Below are 19,465 nucleotides of genomic sequence, written 5' to 3'. Positions count from 1 at the left end.
CTCACTGGTTAGAGGACAACCTGCAGAAGACAGTCAGCTACATTTTGGAGTGATGCATTTAAATTTAGGGGTCACTAAACAAAGGAACACAACACTTATTTGTCATAACTCATCAATATCACGTTGAAATCAATTGCGCAAGAGGGGGGAGATGAGGTTTACGTCCTGTTAAAACAGCTCAAACACCACATGGAATCTGGGAATAATGTGTACATCACTATTTAGAGGTACATTTGTAGAAAACAGCTCGCTACATTTAAAGTGTTGCAGTTTGATTCAAGTAGGTCGCCAACGCGGGAAGTGAAATGCTACACTTTATTTGTGTTTATGTTAATCACATAAATAGTACTCTTTCCATTCAGAGCCTGTACTTTTCCCAATGAGGCTAATATCCATATCATGCTGAAATCAACAGAACAGGGGACAAACATTTAGGGTTCTACATTATGACATCATTAGAATACTCCTACTACAATGTTAAAGCATTCTACATTGTGACATCATTAGAACACTCCTACTACAATGTTAAAGCATTCTACATTGTGACATCATTAGAACACTCCTACTACAATGTTAAAACATTCTACATTGTGACATCATTTCATTGATATCATGAAACAACTCCTTCATGTATGTATTTTCTGATGTTTTATCAGAGATCTTTTACCAGCGTAATTCTTGCCACATTGATCACAGCTATAAGGCTTCTCTCCTGTGTGAGTTCTCTGGTGGGCTATCAGGATGTTTGGCTGAGTAAACCTCTTCCCACATTGATTACAGCCACAAGGTTTCGCTCCTGTGTGTGTTCTCTGGTGTGATATCATGTTGCTTGAGTGAGTAAAACTCCTCCCACATTGATCACAGCTATAAGGCTTCTCTCCTTTGTGTGTTTTCTGGTGTGATTTTAAATATTGGGACGAAACAAAACTCTTTCCACAGTCAGAGCAGTGGTAAGGTTTATCTCCTGTGTGTGTTCTCTTGTGTATAGTCAGCTGACTAGATGAAGTAAAACTCTTGCCGCATTGATCACAGCTATAAGGTTTCTCTCCAGTGTGCATTCTCAAATGTACCATCAGGTTGCTTGAGTGACTAAAACTCTTCCCACATTGATCACAGCTATAAAGCTTCTCACCTGTGTGTGTTTTCTGGTGTGATTTTAAATATTGTGACGAAACAAAACACTTTCCACAGTCAGAGCAGTGGTAAGGTTTCGCTATTGTGTGTGTTCTCTTGTGTGATTTTAAATATTGGGAAGAAACAAAACTTGTTCCACAGTCAGAGCAGTGGTAAGGTTTCTCTCCTGTGTGTATTCTCTGGTGTATAGTCAGCTGGCTAGATGTAGTAAAACTCTTCCCACACCAATCACAACTATAAGGTTTCTCTCCTGTATGTATTCTCTGATGTCTTTTAAGGTCTGTTGAAGAGGTGAATCTCTTCCCACAGTCAGAGCAGTGGTGAGATTTCTTCCTTGTGGGTTTCCGCTGGTGTTTCTTGAGGTGTTCTGATCTGGAGGGACTCTTCTCTGCCTCGTCAGCTTCATGATGTTGTTGAGGCTCTCCAGAGGATCCACGATAGTCCCGTATCTCTCCTGTGTGAACAACAAAGTTAGACAGATGGTTAAAGGCCCACAACAGCAGAAATCCACTGTTTATTTGAGCTAAAAGGTGATGCCCATGATTTTTACGTCTGTAATGAATGTTTGAAAGCTTTCACAAACTGACTATTTTCTTAACAGTCAAGTGAGCAACAACAGTCATATTTAGTCATATTTTTTCACAGTAGTAAAGTGGATGATTGTATAAATAAGTTATTACAGTTGTTGAAACCCTAAGCAGACGACTCTTGGTCACCAATATGCAGTATATCTGTTATCCAGTTGCAGTATATCTGTTCTCTAGTTGCAGTATATCTGTTATCTAGTTGCAGTATATCTGTTATCCAGTTGTAGTATATCTGTTATCTAGTTGTAGTATATCTGTTATCTAGTTGTAGTATATCTGTTATCCAGTTGTAGTATATCTGTTATCTAGTTGTAGTATATCTGTTATCTAGTTGTAGTATATCTGTTATCTAGTTGCAGTATATCTGTTATCTAGTTGCAGTATATCTGTTATCTAGTTGTAGTATATCTGTTATCCAGTTGTAGTATATCTGTTATCTAGTTGTAGTATATCTGTTATCTAGTTGCAGTATATCTGTTATCTCGTTGTAGTATATCTGTTATCTAGTTGTAGTATATCTTATCTAGTTGCAGTATATCTGTTATCTAGTTGTAGTATATCTGTTATCCAGTTGCAGTATATCTGTTATCTAGTTGTAGTATATCTGTTATCCAGTTGCAGTATACCTGTTATCTAGTTCTAGTTGCAGTATATCTGTTATCTAGTTCTAGTTGCAGTATATCTGTTATCCAGTTCTAGTTGCAGTATATCTGTTATCCAGTTGTAGTATATCTGTTATCTAGTTGTAGCATATCTGTTCTCTAGTTGCAGTATACCTGTTATCTAGTTCAAGTTGCAGTATACCTGTTATCTAGTTGTAGTATATCTGTTATCTAGTTGCAGTATATCTGTTATCTAGTTGCAGTATACCTGTTATCTAGTTCTAGTTGCAGTATACCTGTTATCTAGTTGTAGTATATCTGTTATCTAGTTGCAGTATATCTGTTATCTAGTTCTAGTTGCAGTATATCTGTTATCCAGTTGTAGTATATCTGTTATCTAGTTGTAGCATATCTGTTCTCTAGTTGCAGTATATCTGTTATCTAGTTGCAGTATACCTGTTATCTAGTTCTAGTTGCAGTATACCTGTTATCTAGTTGTAGTATATCTGTTATCTAGTTGCAGTATATCTGTTATCTAGTTGTAGCATATCTGTTCTCTAGTTGCAGTATATCTGTTATCTAGTTGCAGTATACCTGTTATCTAGTTCTAGTTGCAGTATACCTGTTATCTAGTTGTAGTATATCTGTTATCTAGTTCTAGTTGCAGTATATCTGTTATCCAGTTGCAGTATATCTGTTATCTAGTTGCAGTATATCTGTTCTCTAGTTGCAGTATATCTGTTATCTAGTTGTAGTATACCTGTTATCTAGTTCTAGTTGCAGTATACCTGTTATCTAGTTGTAGTATATCTGTTATCTAGTTGTAGTATATCTGTTATCTAGTTGCAGTATATCTGTTGTCTAGTTGCAGTATATCTGTTATCTAGTTGCAGTATATCTGTTGTCTAGTTGCAGTATATCTGTTATCCAGTTGTAGTATATCTGTTATCTAGTTGCAGTATATCTGTTATCTAGTTGCAGTATATCTGTTATCTAGTTGTAGTATATCTGTTATCTAGTTGTAGTATATCTGTTATCTAGTTGCAGTATATCTGTTATCTAGTTGTAGTATATCTGTTATCTAGTTGTAGTATACCTGTTATCTAGTTGCAGTATATCTGTTATCTAGTTGCAGTATATCTGTTATCTAGTTGTAGTATATCTGTTATCTAGTTCTAGTATATCTGTTATCTAGTTGTAGTATATCTGTTATCTAGTTCTAGTTGCAGTATATCTGTTATCTAGTTCTAGTTGCAGTATATCTGTTATCTAGTTGCAGTATACCTGTTATCTAGTTGCAGTATACCTGTTATCTAGTTGTAGTATATCTGTTATCTAGTTGTAGTATATCTGTTATCTAGTTGCAGTATATCTGTTATCTAGTTCTAGTTGCAGTATATCTGTTATCTAGTTGCAGTATATCTGTTATCTAGTTCTAGTTGTAGTATATCTGTTATCTAGTTGCAGTATATCTGTTATCTAGTTGTAGTATATCTGTTATCTAGTTGTAGTATATCTGTTATCTAGTTGCAGTATATCTGTTATCTAGTTGTAGTATATCTGTTATCTAGTTGCAGTATATCTGTTATCTAGTTGCAGTATATCTGTTATCCAGTTGCAGTATATCTGTTATCTAGTTGCAGTATATCTGTTATCCAGTTGCAGTATATCTGTTATCTAGTTGCAGTATATCTGTTATCTAGTTGTAGTATATCTGTTATCCAGTTGCAGTATATCTGTTATCCAGTTGTAGTATATCTGTTATCTAGTTGTAGTATATCTGTTATCTAGTTGCAGTATATCTGTTATCCAGTTGTAGTATATCTGTTATCTAGTTGCAGTATATCTGTTATCTAGTTCTAGTTGCAGTATATCTGTTATCTAGTTGTAGTATATCTGTTATCTAGTTGTAGTATATCTGTTATCTAGTTGCAGTATATCTGTTATCTAGTTGCAGTATATCTGTTCTCTAGTTGTAGTATATCTGTTATCTAGTTGTAGTATATCTGTTATCTAGTTGCAGTATATCTGTTCTCTAGTTGTAGTATATCTGTTATCTAGTTGTAGTATATCTGTTATCTAGTTCTAGTTGCAGTATATCTGTTATCTAGTTCTAGTTGTAGTATATCTGTTATCTAGTTGCAGTATATCTGTTATCTAGTTGTAGTATATCTGTTATCCAGTTGCAGTATATCTGTTATCCAGTTGTAGTATATCTGTTATCTAGTTGTAGTATATCTGTTATCTAGTTGCAGTATATCTGTTATCCAGTTGTAGTATATCTGTTATCTAGTTGCAGTATATCTGTTATCTAGTTCTAGTTGCAGTATATCTGTTATCTAGTTGTAGTATATCTGTTATCTAGTTGTAGTATATCTGTTATCTAGTTGCAGTATATCTGTTATCTAGTTGCAGTATATCTGTTATCTAGTTGCAGTATATCTGTTATCTAGTTGTAGTATATCTGTTATCTAGTTGCAGTATATCTGTTCTCTAGTTGCAGTATATCTGTTATCTAGTTCTAGTTGTAGTATATCTGTTATCTAGTTGTAGTATATCTGTTATCTAGTTGTAGTATATCTGTTATCTAGTTGCAGTATATCTGTTATCTAGTTGTAGTATATCTGTTATCTAGTTGCAGTATATCTGTTATCTAGTTGTAGTATATCTGTTATCTAGTTGCAGTATATCTGTTATCTAGTTGCAGTATATCTGTTATCTAGTTGCAATATATCTGTTATCTAGTTGCAGTATATCTGTTATCTAGTTGTAGTATATCTGTTCTCTAGTTCTAGTTGCAGTATATCTGTTATCTAGTTGCAGTATATCTGTTATCTAGTTGCAGTATATCTGTTCTCTAGTTCTAGTTGCAGTATATCTGTTATCTAGTTGTAGTATATCTGTTATCTAGTTCTAGTTGCAGTATATCTGTTATCTAGTTGTAGTATATCTGTTCTCTAGTTGCAGTATATCTGTTATCTAGTTGCAGTATATCTGTTATCTAGTTGCAGTATATCTGTTCTCTAGTTGCAGTATATCTGTTATCTAGTTCTAGTTGCAGTATATCTGTTATCCAGTTGTAGTATATCTGTTATCTAGTTGCAGTATATCTGTTATCTAGTTCTAGTTGCAGTATATCTGTTATCTAGTTGCAGTATATCTGTTATCTAGTTCTAGTTGCAGTATATCTGTTATCCAGTTGCAGTATATCTGTTATCTAGTTCTAGTTGCAGTATATCTGTTCTCTAGTTGCAGTATATCTGTTATCTAGTTGTAGTATATCTGTTATCCAGTTGCAGTATATCTGTTCTCTAGTTGCAGTATATCTGTTATCTAGTTCTAGTTGCAGTATATCTGTTATCTAGTTGCAGTATATCTGTTCTCTAGTTGCAGTATATCTGTTATCTAGTTCTAGTTGCAGTATATCTGTTCTCTAGTTGCAGTATATCTGTTATCTAGTTGTAGTATATCTGTTATCCAGTTGTAGTATATCTGTTATCTAGTTGTAGTATATCTGTTATCTAGTTGTAGTATATCTGTTATCCAGTTGTAGTATATCTGTTATCTAGTTGCAGTATATCTGTTATCTAGTTCTAGTTGCAGTATATCTGTTATCTAGTTGCAGTATATCTGTTATCTAGTTGTAGTATATCTGTTATCCAGTTGTAGTATATCTGTTATCTAGTTGTAGTATATCTGTTATCTAGTTGCAGTATATCTGTTATCCAGTTGTAGTATATCTGTTCTCTAGTTGCAGTATATCTGTTATCCAGTTGTAGTATATCTGTTCTCTAGTTGCAGTATATCTGTTATCTAGTTCTAGTTGCAGTATATCTGTTCTCTAGTTGCAGTATATCTGTTATCTAGTTCTAGTTGTAGTATATCTGTTATCTAGTTGTAATATATCTGTTATCCAGTTGCAGTATATCTGTTATCTAGTTGCAGTATATCTGTTATCTAGTTGCAGTATATCTGTTATCTAGTTGTAGTATATCTGTTATCTAGTTGCAGTATATCTGTTATCTAGTTGCAATATATCTGTTATCTAGTTGCAGTATATCTGTTATCTAGTTCTAGTTGCAGTATATCTGTTATCTAGTTGCAGTATATCTGTTATCTAGTTCTAGTTGCAGTATATCTGTTATCTAGTTGCAATATATCTGTTATCTAGTTGTAGTATATCTGTTATCCAGTTGTAGTATATCTGTTCTCTAGTTGCAGTATATCTGTTATCTAGTTCTAGTTGCAGTATATCTGTTATCTAGTTGCAATATATCTGTTATCTAGTTGCAATATATCTGTTATCCAGTTGTAGTATATCTGTTATCTAGTTGTAGTATACCTGTTATCTAGTTCTAGTTGCAGTATATCTGTTATCTAGTTGCAATATATCTGTTATCTAGTTGTAGTATATCTGTTATCTAGTTGCAGTATATCTGTTCTCTAGTTGCAGTATATCTGTTATCTCGTTGTAGTATATCTGTTATCCAGTTGCAGTATATCTGTTATCCAGTTGCAGTATATCTGTTATCTAGTTGTAGTATATCTGTTATCCAGTTGTAGCATATCTGTTGTCTAGTTGCAATATATCTGTTATCTAGTTGCAGTATATCTGTTATCTAGTTCTAGTTGCAGTATATCTGTTATCTAGTTGCAGTATATCTGTTATCTAGTTGCAGTATATCTGTTATCTAGTTGCAGTATATCTGTTATCTAGTTGCAGTATATCTGTTATCTAGTTGCAGTATATCTGTTATCTAGTTCTAGTTGCAGTATATCTGTTATCCAGTTGCAGTATATCTGTTATCTCGTTGTAGTATATCTGTGTGGGCAGAAATGTTGAGCGAAGATCTTCGTTTTTCACAATGATTCCGAATATTACCACACGTTATCAGAGCAAGATCAGGAGTGCTACTCAAGGAAACTCACATTAAGCTCTGGTGTCTATTCACTAATTCACCACCATAGGGAGAAAACTCTGGGGAGTTCCCATCGGCCGACAGCAAAAAATAGCCTCCATTTACAGGTTGCTTGAGAGTGCATTTCACAGGCTCATTTGAATGTCCTGCTTAATATCATGTTTACGTAAAATGCTCTTTGGTTAGCTTTGCTACCAGCCTGTCAATGAGCGTTAGCATTCAAGCTGACAACTGCTGCATCAAAAATAGGGATTTTAAATGAGTTCCCACATATGCTGAGCACTTGTTGGCTGCGTTTCCTTCACTCCGCGGTCCAACTCATCCCAAACCATCATAATTGTGTTGATGTCGGGTGATTATGGAGGCCAGGTCATCTAACGCAGCACTCCATCACTCTCCTTCCTGATCAAATAGCCATTACACAGCCTGGAGGTGTTTTTTGGGTCATTGTCCTTTTGAAAAACAAATGATAGTCCCACTAAGCGCAAGCCAGATGGGATGGTGCATTGCTGTGGTAGCCATGCTGTTAAGTGTGCCTTGAATTTTAAATAAATCACCAGCAGTGTCAACAGCAAAGCACCCTCACTCCATCACACCTCCTCCTCCATGCTTCACAGTGGGAACTACACATGCGGAGATCATCCATTCACCTAATCTGCATCTCACAAAGACACCGCGGTTGGAACCAAAAATCTGAAATTTGAACTCATCAGACCAAAGGACAGATTTCCATCCGTCTAATGTCCATTGCTTGTGTTTCTTGGCCCAAGTAAGTCTCTTCTTCTTGTTATTGGTGTCCTTTAGTAGTGGTTTCTTTGCAGCAATTCGACCATTAAGGCCTGATTTCACACAATCTCCTCTGAACAGTTGATGTTGAGATGAGTCTGTTACTTGAACTGTGAAGCATTTATTTGGTCTGCAATTTCTGAGGCTGGTAACCATAATGAACTTATCCTCTGCAGCAGAGGTAACTCTGGGTCTTCCTTTCCTGTGGCGGTCCTCATGAGAGCCAGTTTCATCATAGCGCTTGATGGTTTTTGCGGCACACGAAGAAACCTTCAAAGTTTTGACATTTTCCAGATTGACTGACCTTCATGTCTTAAATGAATGACGGACTGTCATTTCTCTTTGCTTATTTGAGCTGTTCCTGCCATAATATGGACTTGGTCTTTTACAAAATAGGGCTATACCACCCCTACCTTTTCACAACACAAGTGATTGGCTTAAACACATTAAGGAGGAAAGAAATTCCACAAATGAACTTAACAAGGAACACCTGTTAAAACTTATTTGAGATAGGGGGCAGTATTTATCACGTCTGGATGAAAAGTGTACCCAGAGTAAACTGCCTGCTACTCAGGCCCAGAAGGTAGGATATGGTAGATTTGGAAAGAAAACACTCTGAATTTCTAAAACTGTTTGAATGATGTCTGTGAGTATAACAGAACTCATATGGCAGGAGAAAACCTGAGAAAAATCGAACCAGGAAGTGGGAAATCTGAGGTTTGTAGTTTTTCAACTGATTGCCTATCAGTGTATACAGTGTAAATGGGGTCATATTGCACTTCCTACACCTTCTACTAGATGTCAACAGTCTTTAGAACGTTGTTTCAGGCCTCTGCTGTGGAGGGGGAGCGAATAAGAGCTGTTTCAACCAGGTGTCTGGCAGAAAGCCTTGAGCTAAGTCTCGCAAGCTCAGTTCCTTTTCATTTCTAAAGACAAAGGAATTGTCCAGTTGGAATATTATTGAAGATTTATGATAAAAACATCCTAAAGATTGATTATATACATTGTTTGACATGTTTCTATGAACTTAATGGAACTTTTTAGAATTTTTGTCTGGACTTAGTGCCCGCGCCTAGGAATAGGCATTTGGAATAGTGAACTAAACGCGAGAACAAAAAGGAGGTATTTGGACATAAGTATGGACTTTATTGAACAAAACAAACATTTATTGTGGAACTGGGATTCCTGGGAGTGCATTCCGATGAAGATCATCAAAGGTAAGTCAATATTTATAATGCTATTTCTAAATTTAGTTGACTCCACAACATGGCGGGTATCTGTATGGCTTGTTTTGGAGGCTGAGCGATAGATAATCGCATGGTGTGCTTTTGCCGTAAAGCTTTTTTTTTAAATCTGACACAGCGGTGGCATTAAGGAGAAGTTTATCTTTAATTCTATGTATAACACTTGTATCTTCCATCAGCGTTTATGGTGAGAATTTCTGTAAATTGATGTGGCTCTCTGCAAAATCACCGGACGATTTGGAGGCAAAACATTACTGAAAATAACGCGCCAATGTAAACTGAGATTTTTGGATATAAATATTAACTTTATTGAACAAAACATACATGTATTGTGTAACATGAAGTCCTATGAGTGCCATCTGATGAAGATCAAAGGTTAGCGTCCTCAGACAATCACAATGTATGCTTTCGCGGTAAAAACTTTTTGAAATCGGACACTGTGGTTGGATTAACAAGAAGTTTATCTCTAAAATGGTGTAAAACACTTGTATGTTTGAGGAATTTTAATTATGGGATTTCTGTTGTTTTGAATTTGGCGCCCTGCAATTTCACTGGCTGTTATCGAGGTGCATATCCCAGAGAAGTTAATTGAAATGCATTCCAGGTGACTACCTCATGAAGCTGGTAGAGAGAATGCCAAGAGTGTGCAAAGCTGTCATCAAGGCAAAGGGTGACTATTTGAAGAATCTGAAATATAAAATACATTTTGGTTTGTTTAACACTTTTTTGGTTACTACATGATTCCATATGTGTTATTTTATAGTTTTGATGACTTCACTGTTATTCTACAATGTAGAAAATAGTAAAAAATAAAGAAAAAGCCTTGAATGAGTAGGTGCGTCCAAACTATTTGACTGGTACTGATTTATACTGCCAGGCATATTCAACAGTTAGACTTATTATAGTCCTAATTAAGTTGCGGTTTGCTCTCTCCTCAATTGTCTTAGACAATTAAGCTAAAACCAATGTATCCCTAAGGTGTTCGATGGGGTTGAGGTCAGGGCTCTGTGCAGGCAAGTCAAGTTCTTCCACATCGATCTCGTCAAACCATATCTGTTTGGACTTCGCTTTAGGCACGGGGGCATTGTCGTGCTGCAACAGGAAAGAGCCAAACTGTTCCCCAAACTGTTGGAAGCACAGAATATTCTAGAATGTCATTGTATGATGTAGTGTTAAAATTTCCCTTCGTTGGAACTAAGGTGCCAGAACCATGAAAAAACAGCCCCAGATCATTATTCCTCTTCCACCAAACTTTACAGTTGCACTGTGCATTCAGACAGGTAGTGTTGTCCGGGCATCTGCCAGATGGGATTCATCACTCCAGAGTGGGATTCATCACTCCAGAGGACTCGCGTTTCCACTGCTCCAGAGTCCAATGGCGGCGAGCTTTACACCAAGCCGACGTATGGCATTGCGCATGGTGATCTTAGGCTTGTGTGTGTGTGACTGCTCGACCATGAAAACCCATCTCATGAAGCTCCCGACAAAGTTATTGTGCTGATGTTGCTTCCACAGGCAGTTTGGAATGCGCTTGAGCACTCGGAGGTCCCGTTCTGGGAGCTTGTGTGGCCTACCACTTCGCGGCTGAGCCGTTGTTGCTCCTAGAGGTTTCCACTTCACAATAACAGCACTTACAGTTGACCTGAGGCAGCTCTAAAATGGCAGAAATTTTACAAATTGACTTGTTGGAAAGGTTGCATCCCATGATGGTGCTACATTTAATGGAAGAGCTCTTCAGTAAGGCCATTCTACTGCCAGTGTTTGTCTATGGAAAGGTTGCATCCCATGATGGTGCTACATTTAAAGGAAGAGCTTTTCAGTAAGGCCATTCGACTGACAGTGTTTGTCTATGGAAATTGCACGGCTGTGTTCTCGATTTTATACACCAGTCAGCAACGGATGTGGCTGAAATAGCTGAACCCACTAATTTGAAGGTGTGTCCACAAAATGTTGAATATATAGAGTATTTGCGACTCCTCTACAAAAATAAATCACGGTCAACAAAACAGCCCATCGACAGAACAATCGACCAGTAGACTACGGTCAACCCTAAAACAATTGGCTGAATATTATACAATGACTTATCAACAGTTCTAACAATTTGACCTTCACAGAAAATCTACACTGGTAGCTATAGAGAGACCCATATAATATATCACCATTGATTCCTGAAGAATAGAGCTTATAAACGACTCATGTTTCAACTGTCTCACCCCATCAGAAACCAATATATACGCCTGTATGACGCCACTGTTTGTAAACAAACACTGTACAGCTTCAAAAGTAGGTTAAAACTCTCATTATGACCTCATGAATGAATTCTAGAATATACTATATATTCTAGAAACCTGGTTAAACGATCATTATGACGTCACGGATTAATTCTAGAATATACTATATGTAACAGTATAACTTTAGCCCGTCCCCTCGCCCATACCCGGGCGCGAACCCTTTGCACACATCAACAACAGTCACCCACGAAGCATCGTTACCCATCGCTCCACAAAAGCAGCGGCCCGTGCAGAGCAAGGGGAACCACTACTTCAAGGTCTCAGAGCAAGTGACGTCACCGATTTAACCGCTATTTAGCGCGCACCATCGCTAACTAGCTTGATTGTGGACTTCAGGAAACAGCAGAGGGAACACCCCCCTATCCACATCGATGGAACAGTAGTGGAGAGGGTAGCAAGTTTTAAGTTCCTCGGCATACACATCACAGACAAACTGAATTGGTCCACTCACACAGACAGCATTGTGAAGAAGGCGCAGCAGCGCCTCTTCAACCTCAGGAGGCTGAAGAAATTTGGCTTGTCACCAAAAGCACTCACAAACTTCTACAGATGCACAATCGAGAGCATCCTGGCGGGCTGTATCACCGCCTGGTACGGCAACTGCTCCGCCCTCAACCGTAAGGCTCTCCAGAGGGTAGTGAGGTCTGCACAACGCATCACCGGGGGCAAACTACCTGCCCTCCAGGACACCTACACCACCCGATGTCACAGGAAGGCCATAAAGATCATCAAGGACATCAACCACCCGAGCCACTGCCTGTTCACCCCGCTATCATCCAGAAGGCGAGGTCAGTACAGGTGCATCAAAGCTGGGACCGAGAGACTGAAAAACAGCTTCTATCTCAAGGCTATCAGACTGTTAAACAGCCACCACTAACATTGAGTGGCTGCTGCCAACACACTGACACTGACTCAACTCCAGCCACTTTAATAATGGGAATTGATGGGAAATGATGTAAATATATCACTAGCCACTTTAAACAATGCTACCTTATATAATGTTACTTACCCTACATTATTCATCTCATAGGAATACGTATATACTGTACTCTATATCATCGACTGTATCCTTATGTAATACATGTATCACTAGCCACTTTAACTATGCCACTTTGTTTACATACTCATCTCATATGTATATACTGTACTCGATACAATCTACTGTATCTGCCTATGCTGCTCTGTACCATCACTCATTCATATATCCTTATGTACATATTCTTTATCCCCTCACACTGTGTACAAGACAGTAGTTTTGGAATTGTTAGTTAGATTACTTGTTGGTTATTACTGCATTGTCGGAACTAGAAGCACAAGCATTTCGCTACACTCGCATTAACATCTGCTAACCATGTGTATGTGACAAATAAAATTTGATTTGATTTGATTTAGCTAACCGTTTCACATCCGTTACATATATATCCTAGAAACCTGGTTAAACTATCATTATGACCTCATGGATGAATTCTAGAATATACTATATATCCTAGGAACCTGGGTCCAGTGACTCATGGCTGGCATATTGTTGCTGTTTATATCCTAGGTCAGGGGTGTCAAACTCAAATACCCAGTGGGCCAAAATGTAAAACCTGAACAAAGTCACGGGCCAACATTGAACAAATTAACCTTTTAATATGGACCCAAACAAGTTTTGCTTTAACATTGAATATGGAACAAGCATCGCTTATTACCATACAATATATAATTTAATAGTGGAGACATGCAAAATCGAATTTCAAATGAAAAAACACATCAATGGCATTCATTTATTAAATAAATAAAATTTAAATAAAAATTGTATGCCTCTTTTCTATTTGCAGCCTTCTGATTTAAATACCAAAATACACTTTTTCCACTGGCTAATAATTTTACAAATAAAATGATAATAAATCAATCAACCATTCAAGCCCATGCCTTGTAGCAAGAAAAAGTGCATAAAGAAAACGTTAATTATTGCACACTGGTCTAATCTGATGTGCCCAAGCCAGATACCTGGCATCTCTTCTTGGATGCTAGTTCATCAATGTCTGGGCTCAAGCTCTGAGCTGAAGAAATCCTCAGTATCGAGCGAAGATGTTCAGTCAGACGTCTCCTGTGAGTTGTTTTGGTCATCTTCATCGAGGAGAAAAGTTGCTCGCATAGATAAGTGCTGCCGAACATGGAGAGCATCTGAGCAGCTTGGGTGCGGAGCTGAGGCATTGTGTCAGGGATGAACCGTGGAAACTGTGCGGCGCCCACAGCATCATACTTTGACTTCAGCGTGTCGTTGCACTGGAGTTCAATCAGCTCCATTTGGATGTTGGTTGGTGCATTTTCCACATCAACTGCGAAGGGATTACTAAGCAGTTCAAACTTGCATTTCTGGGCATCGAAGTCGGCAAATCGCCGGCTAAACTCAGCGGCGAGAACACTGAGTTTTTCAGCAAACTGTGCGCATGGGAACACGGCGGTAGAGATCTGCGCTTTTATGGATTGGCAGCAGGGAAAATGGCAAGGGTTTCCTTGCAGCATCTGATTCTCCCACAGGCACAGTTTAGTTTTGAAGGCCCTCACTGCAGCGTACATGTCTGTGATGATGCGCCCCCGCCCCTGAAGCTGCAGGTTCAGCGCATCGAGATGGCTCGAGATGTCACAGAGAAAGGCCAGCTCACACAGGAACTTTTGCTCCCGGAGCTCTGCTGTATCCTTCCCTTTGGTTTCCAGGAATTGACATATTTCCTCACGCAGCTCGAAACATCTGTTCAGTACTTTTCCTCTGCTTAGCCATCTCACCTCTGTGTGATACGGCACGTCTGCGTATTCCGAACCACACTCCTCCAGAAAAGATTTAAACTGGCGGTGATTTAGACCTTTGGCTCTTATAAAGTTAACTACCTGTGTTACTGTGGTCATAACATGTTCCATCTTTAGGGCTTTGGCACACAGTGCTTCCTGATGTATGATGCAGTGGTAAACAGTTAGCTCACCTGCACAGTTCTCTTCCCGCATCTTCTCCCGAACCATGCCCACAAGTCCACTCTTTTTACCGCACATCGCTGGCGCACCATCTGTCGTTAATCCAACGAGTTTATCCCACGGCAGCTTTATTTCAGTTACACATTTGGAAACCTCAAACATTTCCTTTCCTGTGGTTGTGCCATGCATTGATTTGAATCCTAATAGCTCCTCCGTAACACACAGATTTGAGTCCACTCCACGGATGAAGACTGACAGCTGAGCAGTATCAGATGCGTCGCAGCTCTCATCCACAGCGAGGGAGAACGCAACAAAATCTTTTCCCTTTTCCATCAGCTGGTCATACAGATTGGTGGCAAGATCACATGTGTGATCAGCTACTGTGTTCCTGCTCAGGCTCACGTTTGAAAATGCTTGTTTTTTCTCTGGGCATACGAGGTCACAAACCTTCATCATGCACTTTTTCATGAACTCTCCCTCATTAAAGGGCCGGGCTGATTTTGCGATCTCTGCTGCCACTATATAACTAGCCTTTACAGCAGCCTCGCTTTGTGATGTGGCTTTTTTAAACATATTCTGTTGTGAAACCAAACTTCTTTTAATCTCCTCTACTTTCTGGCTCCTTTGAGTCATGTCCAGGTCCTTGTATTTGTCATGGTGTTTCGTTTCATAGTGTCGTCTAATGTTGTACTCCTTACTTACAGCCACGTTGACTCCACAAACAAGACAAACAGGTTTGTCTTTTACATATGTAAACAGATATTCTGCCTCCCACTTGTCCAGAAAGCTCCTGTTTTCTGCCTTTCTTTTCGCCATTTTTGGGAAGGGTTAGCTCGCTGACAGTTGTAGCGTCTATGTTGCTATGACTACTGTCACAGAGGAGAGAGCGTTTCTGGGTCCTGTCCTGATTGGCGCGCGAAAACAGCAGAGTATTATGGGATTCGTAGTATTAGTGGTGAATGCGCTGTATAATACCGGCGGGCCAGCTCTAGTAGTAATTTGGTATTGTCTCGCGGGCCAAATATAATTACCCCGCGGGCCAAATTTGGCCCACGGGCCAGAGTTTGACACCCATATCCTAGGTTGTCCCATTAAAAAAGCTACACAATCAATCAACTAATCTGCAGTTTAAACAATAACAAAGCTATCATTCCACCACTGTTTTGGTAATAAGATGATGGATGGGGCTGGAGAAATGTAACTACTCTCAAATTCATAGACAGACCTATGGATGCAAGGACTGACCATCCATGATATCAACATTATAGTTGTAACCATGTTGAGGCGATACAGTGTTGATTTACATTGTTTCTAAACATTATAGTAAAAAAAGCTTATTTTGGGTTCTGATGGGGTACAACAGTTGAACTAAGCTCATGAGGCATGTGTTATATTCTTCAAGAATCAATGGCTATAAATAAATAATTTAAAAGTCCACATATGGATGTAGCAACTACAGACTTCCCCTTTAACACCACACATCAGTTCAACAACTGCAGAGTTTGTTTTGTGCCTCTGTTTTTAAGACAGTACTTACTAGTGTTAATCAGGGAACGGTTTCTCAAAACCATCTTACGGTTAAGTTCACCGTTAGAACCATTGGATGACATAAGATGCGTTTGGGAAACCGGGCCCAGATATCCAGTTTCCTCCTCTTCTTCTTCCTCCTCCATTTTAGATGTGACAGTCATCTCCTCCTCTTCCTCTTTCACTCCAAAAACTGCATCCTCCTCCTCTTCTTTTACTGTAACATCCTCCTCCTCTTTCACTCTGAACGCGTCTTCCTCTTCTTTCACTGAAACGTCTTTCTCGTCTTCTTTCACCGTAACAGCCTCACCCTCTACTTGTTTTTCTATTGTAACAGCCTTCTCCTCTTCATCCTCCTCTTTGACGAGAGCTTCTTTCTCCGTCCAGGAGACCTCCTCTTCTTTAGCAGGAGGAGAGCAGCTCAGTGAACTCATGGTCGGGGATGTTAGCTAGCTTAGGCTAATGCTAACTTAACCAGCCCGCTAGCTGACCAAGAACAACAACACCGTAAATATGAAATTAAATCGGATAACTAACTAACGCTAGACGACATACAGCGGCTAATATACACGAAAGCGTCTAAAGAGCTTTATTGTTTGGGCTATTTTGTCTAGCAAGCTACCGAGGTGTCTGACTAACTGTTGCTGCCGTTGAAAGAAGCGTTCCGTCCACTAGATTATACGTCACACCAACAGCATAACCATAAATTCCCAGACCGCCATCTGCTGACTGGAGTGGGTAACGCAGTTGAGAGAAAATGTATATATTTTATTTTCAGACAACAAAGCGTGGGAAGCATGAGTTTTTACTCACCAATGTAACAACACTGTGTGGTTGAAGAGTTAGTAACTTAGTTGTGGTCATGATCTGGTTACCTATAAGAACAAACAGTTATGTTTTTGCGTTATTACGTATTTATTAACTTATTTCCAGGGTATCTTCTAAACTTCCCACAATGCATTATTTCTCAACGTCATATGGATGTAGTCTGTGCTACTGTGTTCATATCCTAGCAGCCTTTTAAATATGAGGTTGGAAAATATTTAAGAATATATGGGAATATTCTTGCCAAGACGAGGAGAGTTGAAGAAGAAAGTATAATTACAAAGATCAGCTGTTCAAAAGTCTGTTGAAAGTCTCTCAGAGGAGGACACATCTGTTCTGTTTGAGCTACAACACAAGTTGGATGATATGTATAAACTGAAAGCAGAGGGAGCCTTTGTCAGATCTGGGAAGAAGTGGCTGGAGGAGGGTGAACAAAATTCATCTTGTTTTTTTCAGGTTAGCAAAAGACCACTCTTAAAAATAATACATTTCAACAATTAAATATTAATGGTCTCATCACAGACGATCCCAAATTAGTCTCTAACTTTAGTTCCAACTTCTACAGGAATTTTATAGTTCTAAGTACTGTGAGATTTCCACAACTATTTTTTTTTTTTTTTGACTCTGGGGGATGTGAAATCAATTGGTGGGCTGACAAGGAAACAGTGTGATGACTCTATTATAGTTGAAGAGATCATTTATGCTATTGAACACCTTATAAATAATACGTCTCCTGGGACTGATGGTACAGTGGGGCAAAAAAGTATTTAGTCAGCCACCAATTGTGCAAGTTTTCCCATTTAAAAAGATGAGAGAGGCCTGTAATTTTCATCATAGGTACACTTCAACTACGACAGACAAAATGAGGAATCGTTTAGCTACTAGACTAGAAACACAAATGAACTCAATTTATTTATCCGTTATTTTACCGGGTAAGTTGACTGAGAAACACGTTCTCATTTGCAGCAACGACCTGGGGAATAGTTACAGGGGAGAGGAGGAGGATGAATGAGCCAATTGGAATGAAACACATTGACTAAATTAAAGAGGTTTCAAGGTTGGCATGAATAAATGCACATTCTATTCATCGACTTAGTTATTTTCATTTTAAAATATCCAAATCATATACCGAACATCTAAGGATGCAATATATCAAAGTTCATGATCAAAACAAAATACACATTTTAACATAACAAATTTTATTTAATTTCTCAAGTAGGTCTATTAAAAAAAATAACTTTAATGCATGCCATTTCATTTAATGGTCATAAAAACACATTTTTTTAAATCAAAAACATAAGTCAGAACACAGCCTCTCTATTCTCTCATGTGATTTCAGGTCCTCTGACTGGGAAAATGTCTTTCCACAATGAGAGCAGTGGTATGTCTTCTCCTCCTGTGTGTTAGTATGTTGGAAAGACGTTTCTCCTGTGTGTGTCCTCTCATGCTTTTTCAGGTTCCATGATCGGGTAAAACTCCTTTCACACTGGGAACATTGGTAAGGCTTTTCTCCTGTGTGTATTCTCTCATGCATTTTCAGGCTCCCTCGATAGATAAAACTCTTTTCACAATGAGAACATTGGAAAGATTTTTCTCCTGTGTGTATTCTCTCATGCTCCTTCAGGCTCCCTGACCACCTAAAACTCTTTCCACAGTGGGAACAGTGGTAAGGCTTTTCTCCAGTATGTATTCTCTTGTGCATTTTCAGACTCCGTAAATGAGTAAAATTCTTTCCACAGTGGGAACAGTGGTGTCGTCCTGTTGGTGTGGGTATCTCTCGGTCTGGTTCCCCTGAAGGACTCTTCCTGCTGTCAAAGTGAGGGTCTGGTCTCTCCCCTACCAGAGACAAACATATAATTTAATTAAACAGAGAACTGAAGGAAACATGATAAAACGGTCTAATCCAAAAAGGTTGAATCCAGACTATATCCCACAATAGCCAGAGATCAGTCTTCACAACATTTCATAATACAAAATAAACTTGGTGAGATTTAATGATGTAGAGATGCAAATCTAATCCTGCTCTCATGGAATGTCTTGTTTATAGGCTGAACAGAGCTCTTTATAATAGATAATGTCATGATTACAGGCTGAACAGAGCTCTATAATAATAAATAATGTCATGTTTATAGGCTGAACAGAGCTCTATAATAATAGATAATGTCATGATTACAGGCTGAACAGAGCTCTATAATAATAGATAATGTCATGTTTATAGGCTGAACAGAGCTCTATAATAATATATCATGTCATGTTTACAGGCTGAGCAGAGATCTATGATAATAGATAATATCATGGTTACAGGCTGAGCAGAGCTCTATGATAATAGATAATATCATGGTTATCCATGAAGACGAACAAATTCACAGGGGCCATACTTGCGAACAGTCGAGCACCACTAACAATAAGCAAACATTTACAATTAAACAGGTTCTCCTGCTCAACATTAAAATAGTTGATTGACTTGCATGTGACAGAACGCTAAATTGTAGCTGGTCCCATCAGATAACATGGCACAAGTTAGCATTATGCTAACCTAACCAGGAGGCAGTGATTTATATCATGCTCCAAATTCTTCAGTCTATCAAAGATCTT

At 38.5% G+C, this 19,465-nt stretch overlaps 1 protein-coding gene across 2 annotated transcripts; it reads right to left on the bottom strand.

Moving 5' to 3' along the window:
- Nucleotides 1–301: 301 nt before the first annotated feature.
- Nucleotides 302–16,697, bottom strand: LOC139394268 (zinc finger protein 180-like). Of its 2 annotated transcripts, XM_071142296.1 has the most exons (3): nt 16,056–16,547; nt 1,274–1,588; nt 459–1,132 (listed from the first exon to the last, which is right to left on the bottom strand). In XM_071142296.1, exons 1-3 carry the CDS (start codon nt 16,477–16,479, stop codon nt 627–629), a joined length of 1,245 nt encoding a protein of 414 aa, XP_070998397.1. In that variant the 5' UTR covers nt 16,480–16,547; the 3' UTR covers nt 459–626. The 2 variants fall into 2 exon arrangements, with proteins under 2 accessions (XP_070998396.1, XP_070998397.1); XM_071142295.1 differs by having other exon boundaries at nt 302–1,588; nt 16,056–16,697.
- Nucleotides 16,698–19,465: the final 2,768 nt, after the last annotated feature.

The sequence above is a fragment of the Oncorhynchus clarkii genome, unplaced genomic scaffold, assembly GCF_045791955.1.
Source record: "Oncorhynchus clarkii lewisi isolate Uvic-CL-2024 unplaced genomic scaffold, UVic_Ocla_1.0 unplaced_contig_458_pilon_pilon, whole genome shotgun sequence".
NCBI lineage: Eukaryota > Metazoa > Chordata > Actinopteri > Salmoniformes > Salmonidae > Oncorhynchus > Oncorhynchus clarkii.
This window is presented reverse-complemented; position numbering and strand designations above follow the sequence as displayed.